General features: G+C 43.1%; 1 protein-coding gene across 4 annotated transcripts in view; it reads right to left on the reverse strand.

The window, feature by feature from the left end:
* The window catches only part of DOCK8 (dedicator of cytokinesis 8), a 206,189-nt gene that overhangs the window by 102,155 nt on the left and 82,928 nt on the right, over positions 1 to 21,106 (reverse strand). For all 4 annotated transcript variants that reach the window (XM_032866561.1, XM_032866560.1, XM_032866562.1 and 1 more), the window contains 8 exons: positions 17,340 to 17,425; positions 13,184 to 13,250; positions 10,303 to 10,452; positions 8,205 to 8,285; positions 6,938 to 7,097; positions 4,659 to 4,795; positions 1,178 to 1,271; positions 125 to 287 (listed from right to left, as the gene is read on the reverse strand). In XM_032866561.1, the coding sequence (XP_032722452.1) occupies positions 125 to 287; positions 1,178 to 1,271; positions 4,659 to 4,795; positions 6,938 to 7,097; positions 8,205 to 8,285; positions 10,303 to 10,452; positions 13,184 to 13,250; positions 17,340 to 17,425 (938 nt within the window). The remainder of the gene's footprint in view (positions 1 to 124; positions 288 to 1,177; positions 1,272 to 4,658; positions 4,796 to 6,937; positions 7,098 to 8,204; positions 8,286 to 10,302; positions 10,453 to 13,183; positions 13,251 to 17,339; positions 17,426 to 21,106) is intronic.

The raw sequence follows: 21,106 nt of genomic DNA on the forward strand, positions 1-21,106 counted from the left end.
CATCATATTTCATTTTCCCCAAAATTTAGGAAGTAAGAAGATCAGTTGAAGGATAGGGAGAGGAGTCTCCAAGCACAACTCTACATGTGGGTTCCACAGTTTCCCACGAGCCTAAGTTTCTTACCTGTACACAGTATGAGGGACGTAGACTTCCCGGATTGGGAATTCCAAAATCTCTTTGTGTGGACGTGTCCGGTTTTCAGGAAAAGGTTTCACTGGCAGCATTTCAGGAGTGAGAGAGCCACTGATGATATCTGGAGCTGGGGAAATTTCCAGTCTGAGCAAGCCTAAAGAGGGCAAACAGGACTATTTCAGTAAAAATGCAGTCATGTGACACGGGAATCAAGAAAGACTGTTGTGCCCTATTTCTTTTATGAAAGAAAGGATGAGTTGTGGAAGTGTAAGAGTTTTGGAATTCCTAGCTAATTTCCTCTAGTTTGGAAAAAAAATCATCTTTTGATAACTTTTGAGATTTAGTTTCTAGAAATTAAAGAGCAAGGAATTGTACAATGAGAAAAAATGGATCTTTAAGCTTCCTTCTAAAAATACCACATTATAATAGCACATAGTTAACAACTGGTGGTTTTCAAACTGGGTTCCCTGGTGCCTCAGGACCTATTAAGCTGATAAAAAGGAAGATGATCTCAGCTTCTACCAATGCACCTCACTCTCACTTTTCTTTTTGCACTAAGAGTTTCATATAATATTTTATTTGATAAAAGATGCTGCTCTGTTCAAACTATTATCCGATTACCTGAAAAGCTAGATCTAAAGCATAATGCTCCTTTAACAGGAATAGAAATACTAAGATTTTCCAAAAAACATAGACCAATTCAAACTCTTCCCTCCTGAAGCAAAATCCCACATTTCACTTAGCAAACCTTATTATTATTATTTTTTAAAGATTTTATTTATTTGACAGACAGATCACAGGTAGGCCGAGAGGCAGGCAGAGAGAGAGGAGGAAGCAGGCTCCCCGCTGAGCAGAGAGCCTGATGCGGGGCTCGATCCCAGGACCCTGGGATCATGATCTGAGCCGAAGGCAGAGGCTTTAGCCCACTGAGCCACCCAGGCGTCCCACAAACACTATTTTATAAACTGTAGCATTAGACCAAAAGTGTGTCTACTCATCCATGGCTTTGGGAGAGTTAGAGAGGAAAAGACAAGCCATCCACACCTGGAATTGACTTGACTCTTCTCTGTAAGGATGAAGATCTCTTGTAGTCAGCCAGAAACTTGAATAAGTCTTCGTCACTGAGGCGATCCCCCTCCTGCAAAAAGAGAACTCAGGGTTAGTGCAGAGACATCACTGGCTCCTGGGGTGAGGGTCAGTGATTTCCAGGAAGACCTTGGTTTTCATAGGAACAACAACTATAGCGACTGCTGAAATAATTTAGTTCAACCTCTTGTCAAATATTCCTTCCCAGATACACGTATCAATGGAACAGAACAGAAAGCCCAGGAATAAACCCACAATTATATGGTCAATAAACCTTCAGCAAAGGAGGAAAGAATGTCTAATGGGAAAAAGACAGTCTCTTCAACAAATGGTGTTGGGAAAATTGGAAAGCCACATGCAGAGGAATGAAACTGGACCATTCCCTTACACCACACACAAAAATAAACTCAAAATGGATTAAAGACCTAAATGTTGAGACCTGAAACCATAAAAATCTTTGAAGAATGCACAGGCAGTAATTTCACTGACATTGGCTGTAGCAACAGCTACAAGAGCCTCAAGCTCTTGAGGCAAGGGGAACAAAAACCAGCTATCTGGACCACATCAAAATGAAAAGCTTCTACACAGTGAAGGGAACAATCAACAAAACTAAAAGACAGTCTATATTGAATGGGAGCTCTTTGCAAATGACATATCTGATAAAGGGTCAGTATCCAGGATAAAGAATTTATAAAACTCAACACCCAAAAAACAGTCTAATTAAAAAATGGGCAGAAGACAGAAAGAGACGTTTTTCCAAAGAAGACAACCAGATGGCCAATGGACACATGAAAAGATGCTCGACATCACTCATCATCGGAGAAATGCAAATCAAAACCACAATGGGGTATCACCTCACACCGGTCGGAATGTCTAAAATCAAAAACACAAGAAAAAAAAATGTTGGCAAGGATGTGGAAAAAAAGGAACTCTCGTGCACTGCTGGTGGGAATGCAAACTGGTACAGCCACTGCAAAAAAGACTATGATGCTTCCTCAAATAAGTTAAAAATAGAACTTCCCTATGATCCAGTATTTGAACTACTGGGTATTTACCCGAAGGATATAAAAACTAATTTAAAGGGATACATGTACTCCTACGCTTATAACAGCATAGTTTACAGTATCTAAATTAGGGAAGCAGTTCAAGTATCTATCAAAAGATGAATGGATAAAGAATATGGGTATATACACACAGTGGAATATTACACAGCCATAAGAAAGAATGAAATCTTGACATTTGCAGCAACGTGGATGGAGCCAGAGAGTATCCTGCTAAGCAAAGTAAGTCAGTCAGAGAAAGACAAAGACCCTATGATTTCACTTGTATGTGGAATTTAAGAAACAAGACAAATAAATACAAGGGGAAGAAAAGAGGCAAACCAAGGAACAGACTCTTGACTATAGAGAACAAACGATGGCTACCAGAGGGGAAGTGGGTGGGGGGGATGGGGGAAATGGTTGATGGGGATTAAGTAGTACACTTGTTGTGAGTAAAGCAAATAAATAAAATAAAGCAAAATAAAGTAAAACAAAAGAAAGCAAAATAAAATAAAATAAAAATAAAGTCTGCTCCATGGATACTTGAAAAGAAGGAGCACCCATTCTTTTCAGGATTGGGATTTCAGGGCATCAACTTGATATGCCTCATCAGTTATGTTATGTAATTCTTCTGTATCCTGACTTTCATTCTCTATGCTTCTTGGTTTGCTGGCAAAACAGGATAGTAATAGACCCCACCTCAAAAGACTACTTAGAGGAACACACCAGGGTACTTAACCAAAAGCATTCAGAAGAGTACTTCTGGGTCTGAGTGTTTGATAAATGCTACTATTCTATGGGTTGATTTGTTCATTTGGTCTGTCATAGGCTAAGCCAGACAATTAAAACTTGCTTTTAGGGACGTTGCAGGGACAAGAAACAAGAGACTGACCATAACGCAATTATATGAGATGACTGAATGAAAGATAAGTATAATAAAATAAAGCTACCTTTTACAAGGAAAATACATTCCTTCTGTACCACTCCCAACTTTCTGTCTCAACAAAAATCCTTCTCAACAAAAATCCTTCTACTACATTCTAAGGAAGCCTGCTTGACCTGTACAAATCTAAGCCAAAAGTTTCTTCTCCGGTAACTTAAATCCACTAATGCTTGTTTTACCCTCTGAGACAATGCAGAATAAGATTACTTCCTTCTTCAAACATTTAAAGAAAGAGAAAGCATCTTTCCATATTTTTCCTATCCTCCTTTTCTTCAGATTTGTCTCGAACAAGAAATACTACTCTCCAGGCACCTATATGGGCCAGGTACTCTGCCAAGGATTCAAGGGCAAGAGCTCTAAAACAATAGCCCAGGAAGGTAGGTAGCTAGGTAGCTAAGGTAGATAAGTAAGTAGATATGTATTATTCCCAAGTACAGACAAGAAAAGTCAATTAAGTACTTCTGTTCCCTGTCCCCACAAGGACAAGAGAAAGGGCTAGATTCCAAACAGAAACTCTTCAGTCCCACACTACTTCTATGGGCATGCAGCCCACCTCCCACCCCCAGCATCCCTTTTGCATTTGGAGTTGTTGAGAGGCCCCTGAACTGCTTCGTGAAGACTGCTTGAGCTTTGGAAAGTCTTCCAAGTCAGAGTCAAACCAGGTCTAAGTCAAATGTGTTTGTAGTAAAATAGACCTAATAAGAACAGCACCATCGTATCCCTTTCGGAACGCACAGTGATGAGGGCCAAGTGCATGCACAGTGTTGTATAATCGATCTCTGGAACTCTTCCATCTCCCAAAACTGAAGCTCCGTACCTATTAAACAACAACTCCCCATTCCCCTCCTCCTCTTGCCTCTGGCACCCACCAGTCTACTTTCTGTCTCTATGAATGTGGTTACTCTCAGAAGTTCTCTGATTTTTAAATAACCTTGATTATCTATCAAACTAATAAAGAGAAAGATCCGCGATGGTCACCCTCTATGAGGAAATAAATGTGGCAGAAATGTGGAAAGCCTGCAGACAGAATAGGGGTGATAGGGACAACAGCTGGGCTGGGAAAGCCCAAGACCAAGGGGAAAGGGATGTTATTAAGATGCTCTTAATAGCCCAATGAATGAACTGATTTGATTACGAACTTGACTATGATTGTTCAAAGAGGAGGGTTTGCCTTAGTGGGAACAAAATCTTCTGTCAGTGAAATGAGCCAACACTCATTTAGCCCTTGCTACATCCCAGGCTCTCTGAGAAGAGCTTTACACACCTCAGGCCATCTAACACTCCCAACTGCCCCACGGAGCAAGCACCGTCGTTCCTGTTTTGCAGATCATGACACTAAGGATTGATGAGGTTAACTAACCTGCTCCCTTAATCATTACATATACTTCCCCTTTGGGCTCCAACACCCATACCACTCAGGGGAGAAGTTCAGACCCAATGGAATGGGAAGAGATACCTGCTTGAAAAAGCTGTTGACGGTCATGGTGGTGGTCTTGTAGTTGGATCCGACTCCATTTTCCTCCAAGGAGAGGGCTCTTTCAGAAAGCCTTCTAGTCTGGGACAGAGTTCTCCGCTCACCCACGGAGCCTCTCCCTGTAAGGAAGACAATTGTCATTTGAAAACACGCCTTTCTGTGTGAATACACAGCAGTCATGACCTTTATCGTATAAAAGACAGGTTTTAAAAAATGTATTATTGAAGCATAGTTGACACCAATGTTTTCTTCATTTCAGTGTACATGAAAGAGAAGTTTAAAGTCATGAAACGAGAACATGGCAAGTGGCCATGCTTGTTTTGGATAAAAATTTCCCTCCACTGGCCTCACCTTCCTCTGTCCCCCTGTCGGAGCCCCTCGTCTTCCTCTGACCAGACGGGAGAAGCCATGCACAGCCGCAGTCCCCTCCCACATGGAGATCAGAGTAGGCCACCCAGCAGGGCCCGGCACTGCTGCCAGAACTGGGTCTGCAGGGAAGCTTTATTGAGCCAACACTGTTTGTTTTTGTTTTATTTTTACATTTGCATCCCACTGGGAGAGGCCTGAGGCCGAATGCCCCTGAAGGCATTTGGGACTGTGACCCAGGTGCCAGCGTTAGCCTGTGTGCGTTCTGAATCTGAGCATTCTTCTGCTCTCCCTGTGGACACCAGGCAGCAGAAAGGGGTTCCTTGGCTGACCTGTCCAATAGGGGTTAGAACCCTGAGTCACACCCACACCCGGGCTGGGACCCCGATACTCTGCGTAGTTAACTGTTATCCCCTTTTGGGATTGAGGTGGGCACCTTGTGGCTTCTATACGGCAAAATTAAGGGGTTCCACTGTGAACGGTCAAATTGCCTCGAACTCTAATGTCCCCAAGCCCACTCTGTGAATATTCTCTCATCCTTAATTCTTGCTGGGATGCTGAATGGGAAGTTTTTATTTTTGTATTTAGGATTTTATCTATTTATTTGAGAGAGAGAGAGAGAGAGAGAGAGAGAGCAGGCAGAGGGGCAGAGGGATAGGGAGAAACAGACTCTCTGCTGAGCAAGGAGCCCGATGTGGGGCTCAATCCCAGGACCCTGGGAACATGACATGAGTGGAAGCGAGATGCTTGACTGACTGAGACACCCAGGTGCCCCTGAACAGGAACTTCTTGCTTCTCCTGCCCGCCTAAACTTGCCATACTGCCCCAGGATTAAACACTGCATTTTCCGGTTGCTTCTTAAGAAGCAGCCTCTATAGTCAGGTTAATTTATCCATGACCTGGACATTACCCTATGGCTAAAATACCCAGTTTATGGTCCCCTCTAAAGTCTGTGCATAATTCTTTTCAAATGAGGCTACCTGGGTCTATATAGAAGTTGGCATGAAAAAAAAAACCCACTTATTATGGTGTGAAGGTCAGGATGCACTTGAATGAGGTTTGTTGTTGGTAAATCAGAAATAACCCCGCAGTTCTGACTGGTAATTCACAGCAATAATTCCAGAGAAGTAGCAGCGATGATAAAATACCTTTCCCTCCGGTCCTCCATTAAGGGCAGCATTTGGGAAAAGGAAGGGCGTGGGAACACAAGAGGAAAGTGAACAGCCTCACATATTTGCTGAATACAGACACTCAGGACAAAAGACACTCCGCCACAGGCTGGGTGGGTCAGCTGGAGAACTCTGAACCCTTCTGGACACTTCCATACCCAAACTGTTCCGGGAAGTTAATGACTCAGATCCAGGGAGAGGTGATGAAAAGAAATACACTAAGTAAGTTGGAACAGTAACAGAAATGTCCTTTTGGCATCTACTTTTTCATTACACTAGGAAAAAAACATTTTTTTTGAAGGGACTGGAAATTTTGCTGATAAACCTGAGTTTTGATTTTTGAAGCCTGTAAGAGCCAACCATGGTGGCATTGTTTAAGCCACTATAGATAGTTACTGTACTTTGTTATTTCAAAATTTTTACTTTGAAAGGGAGGCAGCTACTGAAAATTAACTTTTTATAGTGTCAAAGTGTCCAGAAAATTCCAACCAAAAGTCTTACTCTAAGAGTATATTTAAGTTCCACAAATGTTCATGGTAATTGTTTTGGGGATCACCAACCAATCAAGCATTCATAAGTCAGTCATGACGTGTTTCATTCTATTTACCTTCTTTGTTCCTACTCTCCACACCTTACTGCACTCTGAGCCCCCATTCCTAAGCCCCTGAACTCAGAGTCAGTGCACTGGGGACCCCTTCCCTTCCCACTGCAGTTGAAAAATCTTACCAACCATGGACTCCACATCGGTTACCTCCCTGTCCAGGGTGGAGACATTGAAGAAACTTGTTAAGCTTATGGGAGCCCAGGCAAAAGGCATCCGGTATTTCCCCAAACGCTGGCAGAAGGCTTCCGCTTGAAGTTTTAGTTTTTCAATCTTTTCTTTACTCTAGAGGAAAGTGGAAAGACACAAGCAGAAACAAACAATATGGCGCCAGCACCAAGTCAATGGTCTCTGCCATGGATATGACAGCCATTTTCAAAGTCCCTACCCTATTAATTAAAAAGAGTGAATGGGCAGGAGAATGATACGACTCAGGCTAGGATTCTCGCTGACAAGAGAATACAGATCAGAAATCGAAGAGTTCAAAGAAAGTCAACATTCAATTATTAAATATACCTTCAGCTTAAAAAAAAAAGTCCAAGTCTCATTATCCCAGCTAACCAATAAGTGCTTTTAGGGGCTAGCTCTAAGACTTGGATCTGCACAACAAAATTCTGAAATGAAACATTTTACAAATTAAATACCAAGCTGTCAAGAGAGCCTATTTTTCAAAAGTTGCCTTGGGAAAATCTAGAAAAATCAATAATGGTTAATCATATCCTTACGAGGTTGGTAACATGTCCAAGGTGTTCTTTATGAGTTCAAAAGAGAAGGTAGATTTTAAAAAATAAATGCCTTGAGTTCAAGAAATTGTATTTGAAATTTATGAGTCTGGAGAAGGATGCTGATTAGCCAAGCCTTTTTCCAGAAAGGCCATGTTTTAAGAGTCACGTTGGAAACCTTTGCAAAAGGGTACGGAGAAAAGATGTCCTTTTCACTGGCTCAGTACCTGTGCTGCCCCAGTGAATTTATCACGTACAGAAGTCTCAGCCTATTTCCAAATAACCACACCAAAAAAGATATTTGGAAATGGGCTGGGACTGTTGAGAAAGCCCAGCAGAATTCTGACACCGTTTAGTTTCGTGAGGTCTCTGTGGCCTTCCCAACCTGGGTCAGGGCCTTGGAACCAAGACAGCAGGATGTGGCTTTTGTCCTAGCCAAGTTCTTTTTAGACACTGGTGTATATGTCATTTGTTGAACTCAAAAATTTATTTCTTTAAAAAGTTATCAATGTCCAGCTTTCCTTTCTTCTTTTTTTAAGACACAATTTATCAGTGTCTCATATGGGGACATATTATAGACATATTATGGACTTAACTATTTTGTGGAACTTCCAAAAAATAGCTGCTTATTCTAAGATACCACCATTTAGTAACAGCCAAAGTGTCATACCTTTCCACCATCACCTTCTTTGATAACCATGTACGGTTCGGCACAGTCTCCAATCTCTCCCTGCTGAAGGACTTTTTCAATCTACCAACAAAAAAATATTAAAACAAAACTTGTGAATTACACCCATATAATGGCATCAATGCAACCATCAAAATGAGGTTTCGTCACAGTACTTGATGACAGGGGAAGATGCTCATGCTATTTTTTATTAAAAACTTAGGGTGAAAAAAATTAGCATGAAGAGTACTACACAGTTTTGTAAAAAAAAGAAAAAATCATAAAGGCTGAGCTAAAGGATGATAGTAGATACACAGCAAATGTTAACAGTAGTTATCTTTGTATGGTGAGATTACGTGCTATTTTTATCTTCTTCCTAATGCTTATGTGTATTTTCTATTTTTAAACCATAAACATGCATTATGCCTACAATAAAAAATGCAATAAAAGTTATTTTATAAAACAGAACCCACAAGACATATGTAAGAAGTGAAAAGCTCATTTTCTTTATTATTACTTACAATGTAAAAAAGAGATATGGCCTCTGTAAAAGTCAGGTTGGGGACCAAAACCTTCCACAAAATGAATAAATGAACAGAATAAATTATCTGTAATTGTCTCGCTTGTATTTCCTATTAGGGCCGCTTCTCTGGATTTAACAGACATGGAAAGAAACGGAAAGGCATGGAATAGGGCAGCTTTTCTCTTGGCTAACTGGCTGGAAATATGAATGAATGTCAGCCTGTCCAGTACCTTCTTCCATTTGGGAAGGATCTGACTGGCCAGAAATGTGACCACCATGTTTGGGAGAAAGAAAAGGAGAGATCTGAAATTTGCCAACCCTCTGTTCCAAGGAAATGTAGTTTTACTTGGAGATTGAAGAGAAAAACAAGTGGCGTTAGTCTCATTAGCCTTTGTTGAGGTTAGACACCAGTAAGTCATTTAATTTCTTGGAATCTCTAGGTTGCTCTCTCAGGATCATGGGGTAATCACTGGGATCCTGGAAGTAAAACACTGTGCTAACTAGAAAATGTTCCAAGCCTGAAACTCTGCATGGATGTGAAATAAAAAACCTAAATTATTATTATTATTATTATTTACAATTTTGGGGTAAACAGTCAATAAAATTAAATATCTGGCTTAAGCTAAGTAAAATACCCAATGTTCATTGTTAACCTCTAACCAGTCATTCTGGTGTGCAGAGAAAGCCTCTGGTTTTCTTACATCAGCAAAGAGTACAGCCGAGAATGCAAAGTCTTCTACTCGGAATTGTCCCATAAATTTTGACTTGTACCACACATAGTCATAGTCTGTGACACGTTGATATAAAGGGAGAGTGAGGGGCGCCTGGGTGGCTCAGTGGGTTGAAGCTTCTGCCTTCAGCTCGGGTCATGATCTCGGGGTCCCAGGATCGAGCCCCACGTCAGGCTCTCTGATCGGCAGGGAGCCTGCTTCCCCCCTCCCTTTCTTTCTGCCTGCCTCTCTGCCTACTTGTGATCTCTCTGTCAAATAAATAAATAAAATCTTTAAAAAAAAAAGGGGGGGGGAGTGAAATTTGGAAACCACAGGCCACACCTTAAATTGTCAGAGCCTGGACTTGGGAACATTTCTCTACAGGTGTCTAGAAGAACATGAACAGTATTAGGGAACTCTCTCCAAGATTTCCTCCACAGTAGCCTCCCAGAACGGGGCCACTGAGGGTGGGAGGTACAGTTGGTCAGGAATAAAGCCTGTAATGGGCCCAGCTTTCTTCTGCAATCGAAACTGCCCACTGAGGCCGGTATTAGAGCCTCCACTTTACACATAAGGAAGCGAAGTCTCGGCAAGGTTAGATAATCACCCGACATCCTATAGCTACAAAGTTTCAAAGCCGGGATTCAAAACCAAGAGTGTATGACTCCCAAACCCAGAGTTGTGCTAGCTTCGGATACAGGATTTGCTTGGGAAGGAAAAGGGGCCAGGTGAACATGAAACAAAGTGACTCTCTCCGAGAACATGTGGACCCATTCTGACCTCTCTTCCACCCAAACATGCTCTGGGAATAAGGCAACGAGGAGAGCTTCCGAATGCAGAATGTGCAAGCCAGGCTGTGTTCAATTACCTTGACTACCAGGTAGATGTCAGAGGATGGGTAGGTGACCGAGAAGACCGCTGATCTCGCCTGACTTGAGGGAGCCACGGAGGGCGTGTAAGCACGCAGGAAGCCTTTGAACTGGTCAGAGTTCAGGTCACAGTGAAAATTTTCTGAGATCTGTAAACAAGGAGCAAGACAAAAAAGAAGTCACCCCTGCTGTTCTCCTGGTCTATGTGTGCTTAAAGGGTAAGGAATCCACGAAGAAATGTTGCCAAAGGAATAAGGGTGTTTATGACCAGGGGTGGTGGAAAAATCTGATACCCATTTCGTCGCAATTTCTAGATGTCTTGGAGCTGTTTGAGAGATGTTCCTCAAAACATTTGCATTTTTATTATCCCATCCGTATTTCCTGAATACTAATGATGTGTTGGGCACTGAGGCAAAGAAACACAAGAAATTGTCTTTGCCCTCCCCAGTCAGTTTACAGTCAAGAATGAGGAAAAAGGCGGGGCGCATGGGTGGCTTAGTGGGTTAAGCCTTTGCCTTCAGCTCAGGTCATGATCCCAGGGTCCTGGGATCGAGTCCCGCATCGGGCTCTCTGCTCAGCGGGAAGCCTGCTTGCCCCTCTCTCTCTGCCTGCCTCTCTGCCTACTTGTGATCTCTGTCTCTCTGTCAAATAAATAAATAAAATCTCAAAAAAAAAAAAAAAGAATGAAGAAAAAGGCAATTGTGCCACTAACTAGTAGGGGCTAGAGATAAGGGACCACACTCATACAGAAGAGCACAGGGGAAGCTCCAGAGGGTGGGAGATCACATCCGGTGGGGGGATGGCGGTCAGGAGGCATGTGACACAGAAGGTCCCTGGATAGGGACAGATGGGCAGAGCTGGAGGGTGACAGTTCACTGGGGAGAGAGCCCTGCACAGAGAAACCCGAGAAAGTTCTCAGAGCGTGCAGAGCCAGGAGCGAGGGTTGCTCACAGCGAGGACCCTAGCTTGACTCTCACCGGCTAACCCGGGAAGGAAGCCAGGCATGGAAGTTCAAGAGTGTTTCTCATGTTGCAGGTGGTGAGGCCCCATTCGAGATTCTGAGCAAGAGCAGGACAGGCCACGTGCTGCTGGGCTCACCAGTGCCGCGTTAGTTAAGAGCCACTGGGTAGTGGGTCGCTAAGAGTCGTAGCTGAGAACTGGCTGCTTGGCAGAAACTACATTTACCAGCATCCTTTGCAGGTGGAGTGAGCATGTGACTAGGTTCTTTCCAAGGAGCTGTGAGCACAGGGGCTGTGTCGCCCAGCTGGTAACGACAGGTAGGGGGTGAGTGTTGTCAAATGTATAGAACTGTCAAATTCCTGCGTCGTATACTCAAAACTAGTATAAGAGTGTTTGCCCCCTGCACTTCAGCAAACCAACAAATGAAACACTTCCAGCCCTCCCCCACCCATCTTTTCCTTTTTGCGGGGAGTACAGTGGCAGGGACAAGAGTGGCTTAGGGAGGGTGCATACCGAAGATGGTGGAGCTCTGCCAGCAGGGGTTCTAGAAAGACAGGGCAGCAGATCTCTGCTGAGCTAGCACCCCACCCCACCCCACGCCATCCTGGATTGCTAAGAAACCAAGACAGAAACTTCTTTTTTTTTTTTTAAAGATTTTATTTATTTATTTGACAGAGGTCACAAGTAGGCAGAGAGGGAGGCAGAGAGAGAGGGGAAGCAGGCTCCCTGCTGAGCAGAGAACCCGATGTGGGGCTCGATCCCAGGACCCTGGGATCATGACCTGAGCTGAAGGCAGAGGCTTAACCCACTGAGCCACCCAGGCGCCCCCAGAAACTTCTTTTTTAAACCAGAAGTTCTCCAAATGTGGTCCCCTGCCCAGCAGCTTCAGCATCACCAGGAAAGCTGTTAGAAATGCAGATTCTCAGCACCGCCCCTTCTTCCCCGGCCCGGGACCTCTGGAGTCCTCTGAGGGGAGCCCAGCATCTGGGACGTCAGAGTCCTCCAGGGGATCTCTGACACCTGCTCAGGTGGGACAATTACTACCTTACACTTTGGAATTTAGGAGTTAGCAATTTTAGCTGTAAACCTACCCTAGCTGATGTACACTTCAGCTATTATGAACATTTATCCAAGAGATACACACTTCCTTAAATACAGAGAGGTTACAGGTTAAAGGGGCAACAGTGTCCTTTGTGGCTGTGTTGTTTTTGTCCTCCTCCAGGGTTCACAAAGTGACTAAACAGTAAATCACTCCTGGAGAAGAGGCTGAGGTACTCAAAAACTCCTTCATTAAAAGGACATCGCAGGGCGCCTGGGTGGCTCAGTGGGTTAAGCCGCTGCCTTCGGCTCGGGTCACAATCTCAGGGTCCTGGGATCGAGTCCCCCATCAGGCTCTCTGCTCAGCAGGGAGCCTGCTTCCTCCTCTCTCTCTGCCTGCCTCTCTGCCTACTTGTGATCTCTGTCTGTCAAATAAATAAAAAAAATCTTAAAAAAAAAAAAAAGGACATCGCATTTAGTGAGGTCTTCACCTCACAGTCCTCACCATCCGTGACAAGATTATCTCACAGTGCAAAAACTTCCAAACAGAGGTGACATTACATATATATCCGAACTTGTCAAAAATGTATTTAAATTGCCTTGTTTATGTGTCATCCCGTATGTTGCTATTTCTTTGGTCTCTCAATCCTAAACAGGCCACTACCACCAGCAGGCTTTCCCTTCAAGATTCTTCGAAGAACATAAATGACTAACATTGCCAGATCAATCCTGCAAAAACTGCCAGGGCAGTAGGACCAGATGTGTCAAAGGTCATCTACTTTCAAATCTGATGTGTTTTTGCTGCAGAGAAGTAAGATCTGGAAAACATGAACCCCCCCAAATCATGAGCAATAAGTGTGCCCCCCAACTTTGCTTCCTTACTTTTTTCCTTTCTTTAACATCATAGAGGGCAATGCTGGCAAACAGAGGCTCAATTTCAATCTCAAACCTGTCAGAGAAAGAAAAAAATAGCATTTTAACTTAGAAGATTTTGAATTTGCTGAAAGTGCTGAGCTCTATAAACTGGTTAAAAATGTATGCCATTCCCCCAAAATATTTGGATAACTCCACACAGATGAGACTCATACTGGGATATTAGTGGAGAAAGATGGGAGGTTGGTGGAAAATGCCCAATCACTGGAGACTGGGCTGGATGGCACCTTCTCCTAAAAAGTACTTGTCGGGGGCAATGCAAGGGACAGGGGGCAGAATGGCGCCACAGTGGGATCCAATATGGCCCTACTTACCATTGTAGGTGCTGTGTTTTCTAATGGTAAAGCCTCTGTCTTAGTCAAAAGTTTTACTCCTAGTTTACCCTTTACTGCTAGGATAAGAATCTCTATTACTCAATTCTAAGGGACAAGGCATTTCAGAGAGTTAAATAAAGTTCTGCTGCTTTTGCATTAATTTATAGTGGGACCATTCGTGTGGGCGAATGTCTGGTCTTTCCTAATTTCTCTGCCTGGGGAGCTGCTGAGTTGCTGGGGCAAGGAGCAGAGCAGTGCTGATAAACACTGAGCTGTGGGGACCCAGTGAGAGCTAGAAACATGTCACCCCTAACTGCCCATTTCCCTTGAAATGGTGGGTTTGAGGAGACTGCATCCCCAGGATTATTATTATTATTATATATATTATTATTATTATTATTCCACATGTTACGGAAGACACATGAAGCACAGATGAACACGTTCCAAGCTTCTCAGGCTAACAACCCGTGATTTAGGATCCTGCTAGCTGAGCGCACCAGGAACCAGGCTCTGGACCACCATTATGTCAGAAGCCATGGAAATTAGGCCAAATTTTGTTTCAAGGCATGTGTGAGAGGATGGCCTTATTGCTGGGTAACCTTGTCTAAAAAGAAGACTTTTTTTTTTAAGATTATTTATTTATTTGAGAGAGAGAATGAGTGGGAGAGGCAGAGGGAGAGAGAAACTCAAGCAGACTCCATGCTGAGCCCAGAGCCCATTATGGGGCTCAATCTCATGACTCCGAGATCATGAACTGAGCCCAAACCAAAAATCGGATGCTCAACCAACTGTGCCATTCAGGCATCCCTAAAAAGAGCCCAGCCTTTTCTGATCACAGAACCTGAGGTTTTTCTTCCTACAAGTGTATCTCCAAGGGTAGTCCCCAGAAACTTAAATTTTGAGACAAATGAGGAGTTTATCAAAATGTAGGTTTCTTTGTCCCCCTTGAGGTCCAGTGAACCATAATCTCTTAGACGGAAGGATGGTGCAAGGTCTCTGAAAATCTGCATTTAAAACACGCTCAGGGGTCGGGGGTGGGCACCTGGGCAGCTCAGGTCATGATCTCCAGGTCCTGGGGAGCCTGCATCAGGCTTCTTGCTCAGCCGGAAGTCTGCTTCTCTCTCTCCCTCCCTCCCTCCATTCCCCTTGCTTATTTTCTCTCTCAAATAAATAAATAAAATTTAAATCAATCAATCAGTCTATCTGAGTAAACTTAATGATGCACTCAGTTTCACCAGCAAGGAGACTCCTTGAACTGAGGTTACTGTACATAAGATAGCATTAAATCTTTTATTAAAGATTTTTGCACATTAAATGCAAAAGAGAAAAATACTTTGTTGCCATCCTTTTTTTTTTTTTTCCCCAACATTTACAGATTCCACACCAGCCTGATTCTTTCTACATGCTTGAGGCTTTACATGTTTCTCGAAAGCAAAATAGTGACAGTTAGAGATCTCAACAGATTCTGAAAAATTCCCAAGCTGATAAAATCTGTAGTGGTCAAAACAGAATACTGCATGTCCGTGTCAATGGGGAAATGGGGGTCTTTAACACTACCATTACATTTTTACTATTCATAATTTTGACCCTGTAGGTTTACTTATAAGAACTTGCTTTTTTTTTTTTTTTTTAATCTGGTTTATTTGGAGTAGTTATAACTGGGACAGTTTCTTTGATCCATCGCTCCTCTTACAGATGTATGTTGATAGGACACTATTTAAGACACTTGAGTGGGCAAAGTACACTGGGAAAACACCTCAATTCTACCTGATTCCTGCTTTGACAATGGGGAAAAACATTGCCAGAAAACTGACAATTATCATTAAGAGAAATCCAAATGGCTCTATTTGTTGTTGTTTTTTTTGTTTTGTTTTCATAATACATGTCTGTCTTAGTGGCCATGTTTTCCCACCTGTGAGAACTGCTGCTCTTTATTTATTGGAAGGATCTGGAAGGCTTGGTGGCAAAGTGACATCAGGAGGGAGAATTCCTCCAATCCTGAAGAGCATAGTTACTGCACCTACCAGGGGCCTGATGTGCATCCTGTGGGGGTGGGTGAGTGCCTCGGACAATAGGGGGACTTCCTGAGCAACGCAGAGGAGACCAGTGGTCACTTCCACTCAGTCCCCCTGCTCAAGGGCCAGCAGACTCCCACTTCCGGGTTGGCCTGCAAGGGCTAGAGGCTGCCTTTTGTAGCCCAGACTTGCCAGAGAGCTGTTTTATGAGCTGCTCATCTCCCTGTATAAGACAAAAGGCCCTCACTCCCCTCCCCTTGCCGGTAGGGCTGGCTGGGGGGAGGGGTTACCACATCAAGGGAGCCCCCACGACTGGGTGAGCAGCTCTGCCTGCTTGTGTTCTCAGGAGAGGATCTGGGGAAACTGTTCATTAGAATCACAGAAGTTTAGGGCAGGTAGGAACTTCAAGACCGCCTGGCAGAACAACGTCATTTATCCCTAAGAGCTAAAACACCCAGAGAAGCTCCCAGGGTTGAAATACAGCCTTGAATCCAGGATCCAGGTGCCCTAATTGCAAACCAGGTGCTGTTTGAAGGGTCCCTGAAGTGACTTCAGCAGATGAATGACCCTCCTAATGGGGTATGAAAATATAATATGCTTATGTACTGTTGCCTAGATAGAGCATTTTACAACTGAATATTTTCGAGAGTCTGTGATTTGAAGTCTGTGATTTGAAGTTGGAAGAATTCTCCAAAGTAGACGTCTGCAAAAGAGGCATGCAAACACTTCCATCTAGATATGCAACAATCTGTTTGTGTGCTGGATTTATTGTGATTAGTTCATACATTTCAATTTCTCATTTATGTGTATTCAATAATGTACGTAATATTTTGATCGGCACGTATCAAATTAATATACGTCGACAGAGGACAGCAGACTTTCTCCTACTCTAAAAGTAAACCATCAGAAAAAAAAAAATTAGAGGTAATTGCTGTAAAGTAGATGTGGCAAAGAGTTGGCCCACCAGGTGAATCCAGATGGCAGACATGCGGTCGTAGGATATTTAAAAAGGAAATGAGAAGGTATGTAAGAAGTCAGGAAATCATGCAGAAAAATCTGAATTTCCTGCTTCTTTTGAAAAAGCAAAAACAAAAACAGAACAGACAGCTGGCCACCTTAGATGGTAAGAACTGGCCCTTGCTAGCAGTGGGGACTCCCTTAAAATGGTTTGCTGGAGTCCACACTGCTGGTCCTCTGGGGTCCCCGGCATGGAGACTGGGTTTTAGTAGCATTTAATGCTGTTTCAATAGTCAACAAACAAGTCTCTGTGGGGGGAGAAAAAAAACTCTGATTTGTAACATTTTCTCATTTCTATGTTACAAATATCCTACCATGGCCAATTTCATGTGACTGACTGATGTGAAGTCACTAGACACAGAGCTGGGAAGAGAAACGCACCGCCGGCACTCATGAATTAGTCAGAGTGGACTCAAGTACACCATTTACTCCTTTTCAGGTTTTTTTTTTTTTTTCTTTCCCTGCCCAGCTTTCCCTGTTCCTTCTGTTTCTCTCAGTTCCCTTCCATGACTCCCTTCAGGGTGTGCCTTCCCTGTGACACAGGAGGGGACTTCAAGGCTTGGGAGTCAAGGCTTGGGAGAATTAGAATCTGGGTCTAGCTGACTCCAAACGCTGCTCCTCCCATCATGTCACAGCCACACACGGTTACAAGGGCGCGGGACGGCCCTCCCCATTCGAGCTCCGTCCCTACAGACGCAGCTTGTATGTAAAAGGCAAGATCAGCTCCGTGCAGTGGTTAGTATGTTTGCTGAGACTTACTTCAGGGTCAGCACCTTGACCAGTATTCTGTTGCCCAGATGTTCCTTTGGACATTCTGGCACCGGACGTATTTCCACAGCATCCTCCTATTATGAATCACATGGCGAAGAAATCATAAGTGAATTTCCATGAGGGGTTCAGGCCAGAGTGAGTCCAGGGAAGGGAAGGCTGCTGCCCAGCGCTCAACCTGCATTGGCCTTATTTCTAACAGACAGATAACACTTTGCCTTTTATAAGAGGGTTTGTTATTCAGTCCTGAGCTTCGAAGTCAACGCTGACTGCAAACAATTTCTCCTTTAGGAAGGCAAGGCATTTGAGACAAAGAGACAGAGGGAGGAAGGAAGGAAATGGGAATACGAATAGGACTGAGTAACATCCACCAGATGGCATCGCAAAATATTACACCTATTGTTGGTATGGTTGGCTTCTCTCTCTTTTTTATTTTTTCCCCTTTCTTTCTTATTTATTTATTTATTTATTTTTTGGCTGCTCTAAGTCCCCATTCAGAACTTTTCTCCTGCCAGATTTTTCTACTAAATAGTGAGTTTCAGACTTGAACCCTGAGTCAGAACAGCTCACAGCAGGCTGTATGTAAACCACCAATACTCACTAGAGTGTCTTTCTCAGTTGACCATTTTCTTAAAAAGATTTGAGGCTAAACATATAGGTTCTACACATGCATATCCAGGTAGAGCTTGCTGAAGTTCTAAGTACAGGAAACTTAGTAATGACACATAAGTAACGACTTAGTAATGGCAAATGCACCTTTTTTTTTTTTTTTTTTTCCACTAACCACATTTGGGACTCTATTTTACTGCATTGGGACTCAAGACTTAAAGAGAAACACCACATCCCTAAGGAAACTTTTCACATTCAAACCTGAACTATCACAGGATCTTAATTATTTTCATGCACGCAAAGGTAACAATGCCAAGTCCTGTAAACTTGAATTCCTGCCCTTGTCATAGACTATCCCAACCCTGGTGGTCTGCAGCTCACAAGGCTCCAAAGAATAGAGTCGGGTCTAATTATATTTTCCTGGGCTATAAAGCATGGGAGCTCCTCCCAGATACCCGACAGCAATGGTAACATTTTTAGAAATAGCAACAGAATTGCCTTCCCGATAACTCTACACCAGGTTTGGTGACACAAAGTAGTTAAGTCACACCTACTCTAACCTCTATTCTCCAAGGCCCAATCCTGCTGGCCATCCTGTCCGGTGGAAGGGCTGGGCTTGTTTCCAAGGAGGCACTGCCCGGCGCCCACACTGAGCTCGGCTCCTTCGGAGCAAGCTCAGATCACTTGCAGGGTGATCAGAGCAGACACATCAAAACGAGAAGCCCCCCGCCATTGGAGAAGAAACTGAACAACATTCATGGGTGTCTAAGGCTACCTCTCTCTCTGGTCTGGATTTGAATCTTGGGGATCCTTTGTTAAAAGCTCTTCATTGGGAAATGTAAACACACATATAATTGGAGAGAAAAATGTAATGAACCACCTTTACCCATCATGTAAGTTTCAACGCGTTCAAGTCGTGGGCAACCTGGTTTCACCTCTACTCCCACTTACTAGCTCTCCCCACTCAGTAGTGGATTACTTGGCAGCCAAGCCCCAGATACATATAACTTCACCTGTAAATCTCTAAAAGATAGACTTCTAAAAAGGCACAGCTGTAATATCATGATGATTCTTAAAAAATTAGCAGTAATTTCTTATTGTTACTAAACAGTTCCAAATTTCCCCAACTGTCTCCATTTTTTTTTGCAGTTAGTTTGTTAAATCATGATCCAAATAAGGTCTACATACTGATGCATTTCCTAAGTCTCTTCTAATCTATATGTGTTTCTTGAGCCTTTATAGTTATCTGAAGTTGGAACTAGTTTCCAGAGGAGAAGAACAAATATGAACTTTTAAGTGGATGTCTGTAGTTCCATTTTCCTGAGTGTGTGTGTGTGTGTGTGTGTGTGTGTGTGTATATATATATAGAGAGAGAGAGAGAGGCAGAGACAGAAAGGGAGGGAGAGAGATAGTGAGAGAGAAAGACAAAGACGGTAGGAGAGATGTCCTTCTATCAGTTGATGCAGGAGATCCTGAGGCCAACACTCCATCTGCCCGCCTGCGATGGCATTATGTGAATGGATAAATCCCATCCCCCACCACCATTTTTTTTTTCATAATTGATTTTTAGTTGTGTTCTGTTACTTGCAGCCTAGGGAGACTGAATGCAAACTCTTCTGTGATCCGGAGGACAGGGGCATCTTTGTAGGGACCAATACACAGGATGCCTTTCACAGAACCGAGAGTGAATCAGGGAAAGAAGTCACCTCACAGAGGTTTGGTGGTTATGGTTATGTTCTACTTTTACCTCTCCTGTAGGCTCAGTCATAATTTGGATATAATAGTTCACCTCTCTTCTCATTCTCCTCGCCAGGAAATAAAGTCATGGTAATATTAAATAGTTTCATTAATGTGTTTCCAAAAAAAAAAAAAAAATCAGTGGGGGTGATCACTTCAGCATAGTCTGAAATTTTCCTTTCTTCCACAGGACCACCTTTGGAGGAAGTTCAAATCACAAGGACAAATGCAATTTCTGTGTGTATGAGCTTCAGATTATGAAAGGCTGGTAGAGGGGCCCTCCAGCATTTTAGACATAGCAATTTACAAATAATTGGTACAATAATTACAAAGCATTCCTCTCCACTCAATAAAGCATACCTATTTGGACCTCTTCTAGACTATAACTTTTAGTCCTAATCAAGTTTCTGCATTGTTCTGGAGACCATAAAACAAAGTTTCTTCCTCAGAGTCCGTGATTCTTTTTGTAATCAGTGCAAGACTGGACACCCTCTCATTTAGTCCCCCGATGAGGACTTCAGTGAGTTGACATCCCACTGGACATGTCCTCCTCACCCCTTAATTGTTTTCTCTCTCCTGGCATCCACGTGGGGACAGTTTCTTACCTACGGGCACCTCCACCATGGAACTGGGAGGAAAAGGAATGTAAGTGGAAATCAAACCTATCAGGTTACTACTTCTTGACAAAGCTGGTAAAAAAAAAAAAAATCAATTTTCTATGGAAACTGAAAAGGTATGATATACAATGTGGTTGCTTATATCATCTTTGGATTTCAATTAGGTGGTCTCACACACAAGGCAGTCCCATGTAGATACATAAACAGGCAACTATAAAGGTTGGGGTTAAGGGGCTGGGATGCCCATTCTGTATTTTAATTTGTCTGTTGAATCTTGAACAAGTTACTTAACCTTCCTGACTCTTACTCTGCAATCTGAAGAATGGTGGTGATAACACTGCCCAAATTATTCATGTTTATTTTTAACCTGCCTCATTCAGAAAAGGATTTGAGGCCACTGCAAATGAAATAAGTAGGTCAGAAAACCAAGGTGGCTGGAATATAAGGAGAAGGAAGGCAGGAAGGAAGGAAGGAAGGAACAAAGGAACAAAGGAGAAGTAAATTCCAATAAGTAAGCCACTAGATTTAGTAGCTGCAAACAGAAATTTGACCTGAAGTAAAGACTTGAGGAGAAGATGTGCAGTCGTCTAAGTGTTCCTGCTTCCCCAGTGGATGCAACTTCTTCTCTGTCCGTAGGCTTGAGAGACAATTTCCCTCTGCATCCTCAATGAAGCAGGTGCTGGATGAGGAGGATGTCTGTGTCCTCGATAATATTTGCACAGTGGACATCACGTTCCATCTTGTGACTGCTGCCTCCCTTACTAGGCTTTTTTTTGACCACCAGTAAGCTCATTC

Source organism: Lontra canadensis, unplaced genomic scaffold (assembly GCF_010015895.1).
Source record: "Lontra canadensis isolate GAN:19392208 unplaced genomic scaffold, GSC_riverotter_1.0 scaffold31, whole genome shotgun sequence".
Lineage (NCBI taxonomy): Eukaryota > Metazoa > Chordata > Mammalia > Carnivora > Mustelidae > Lontra > Lontra canadensis.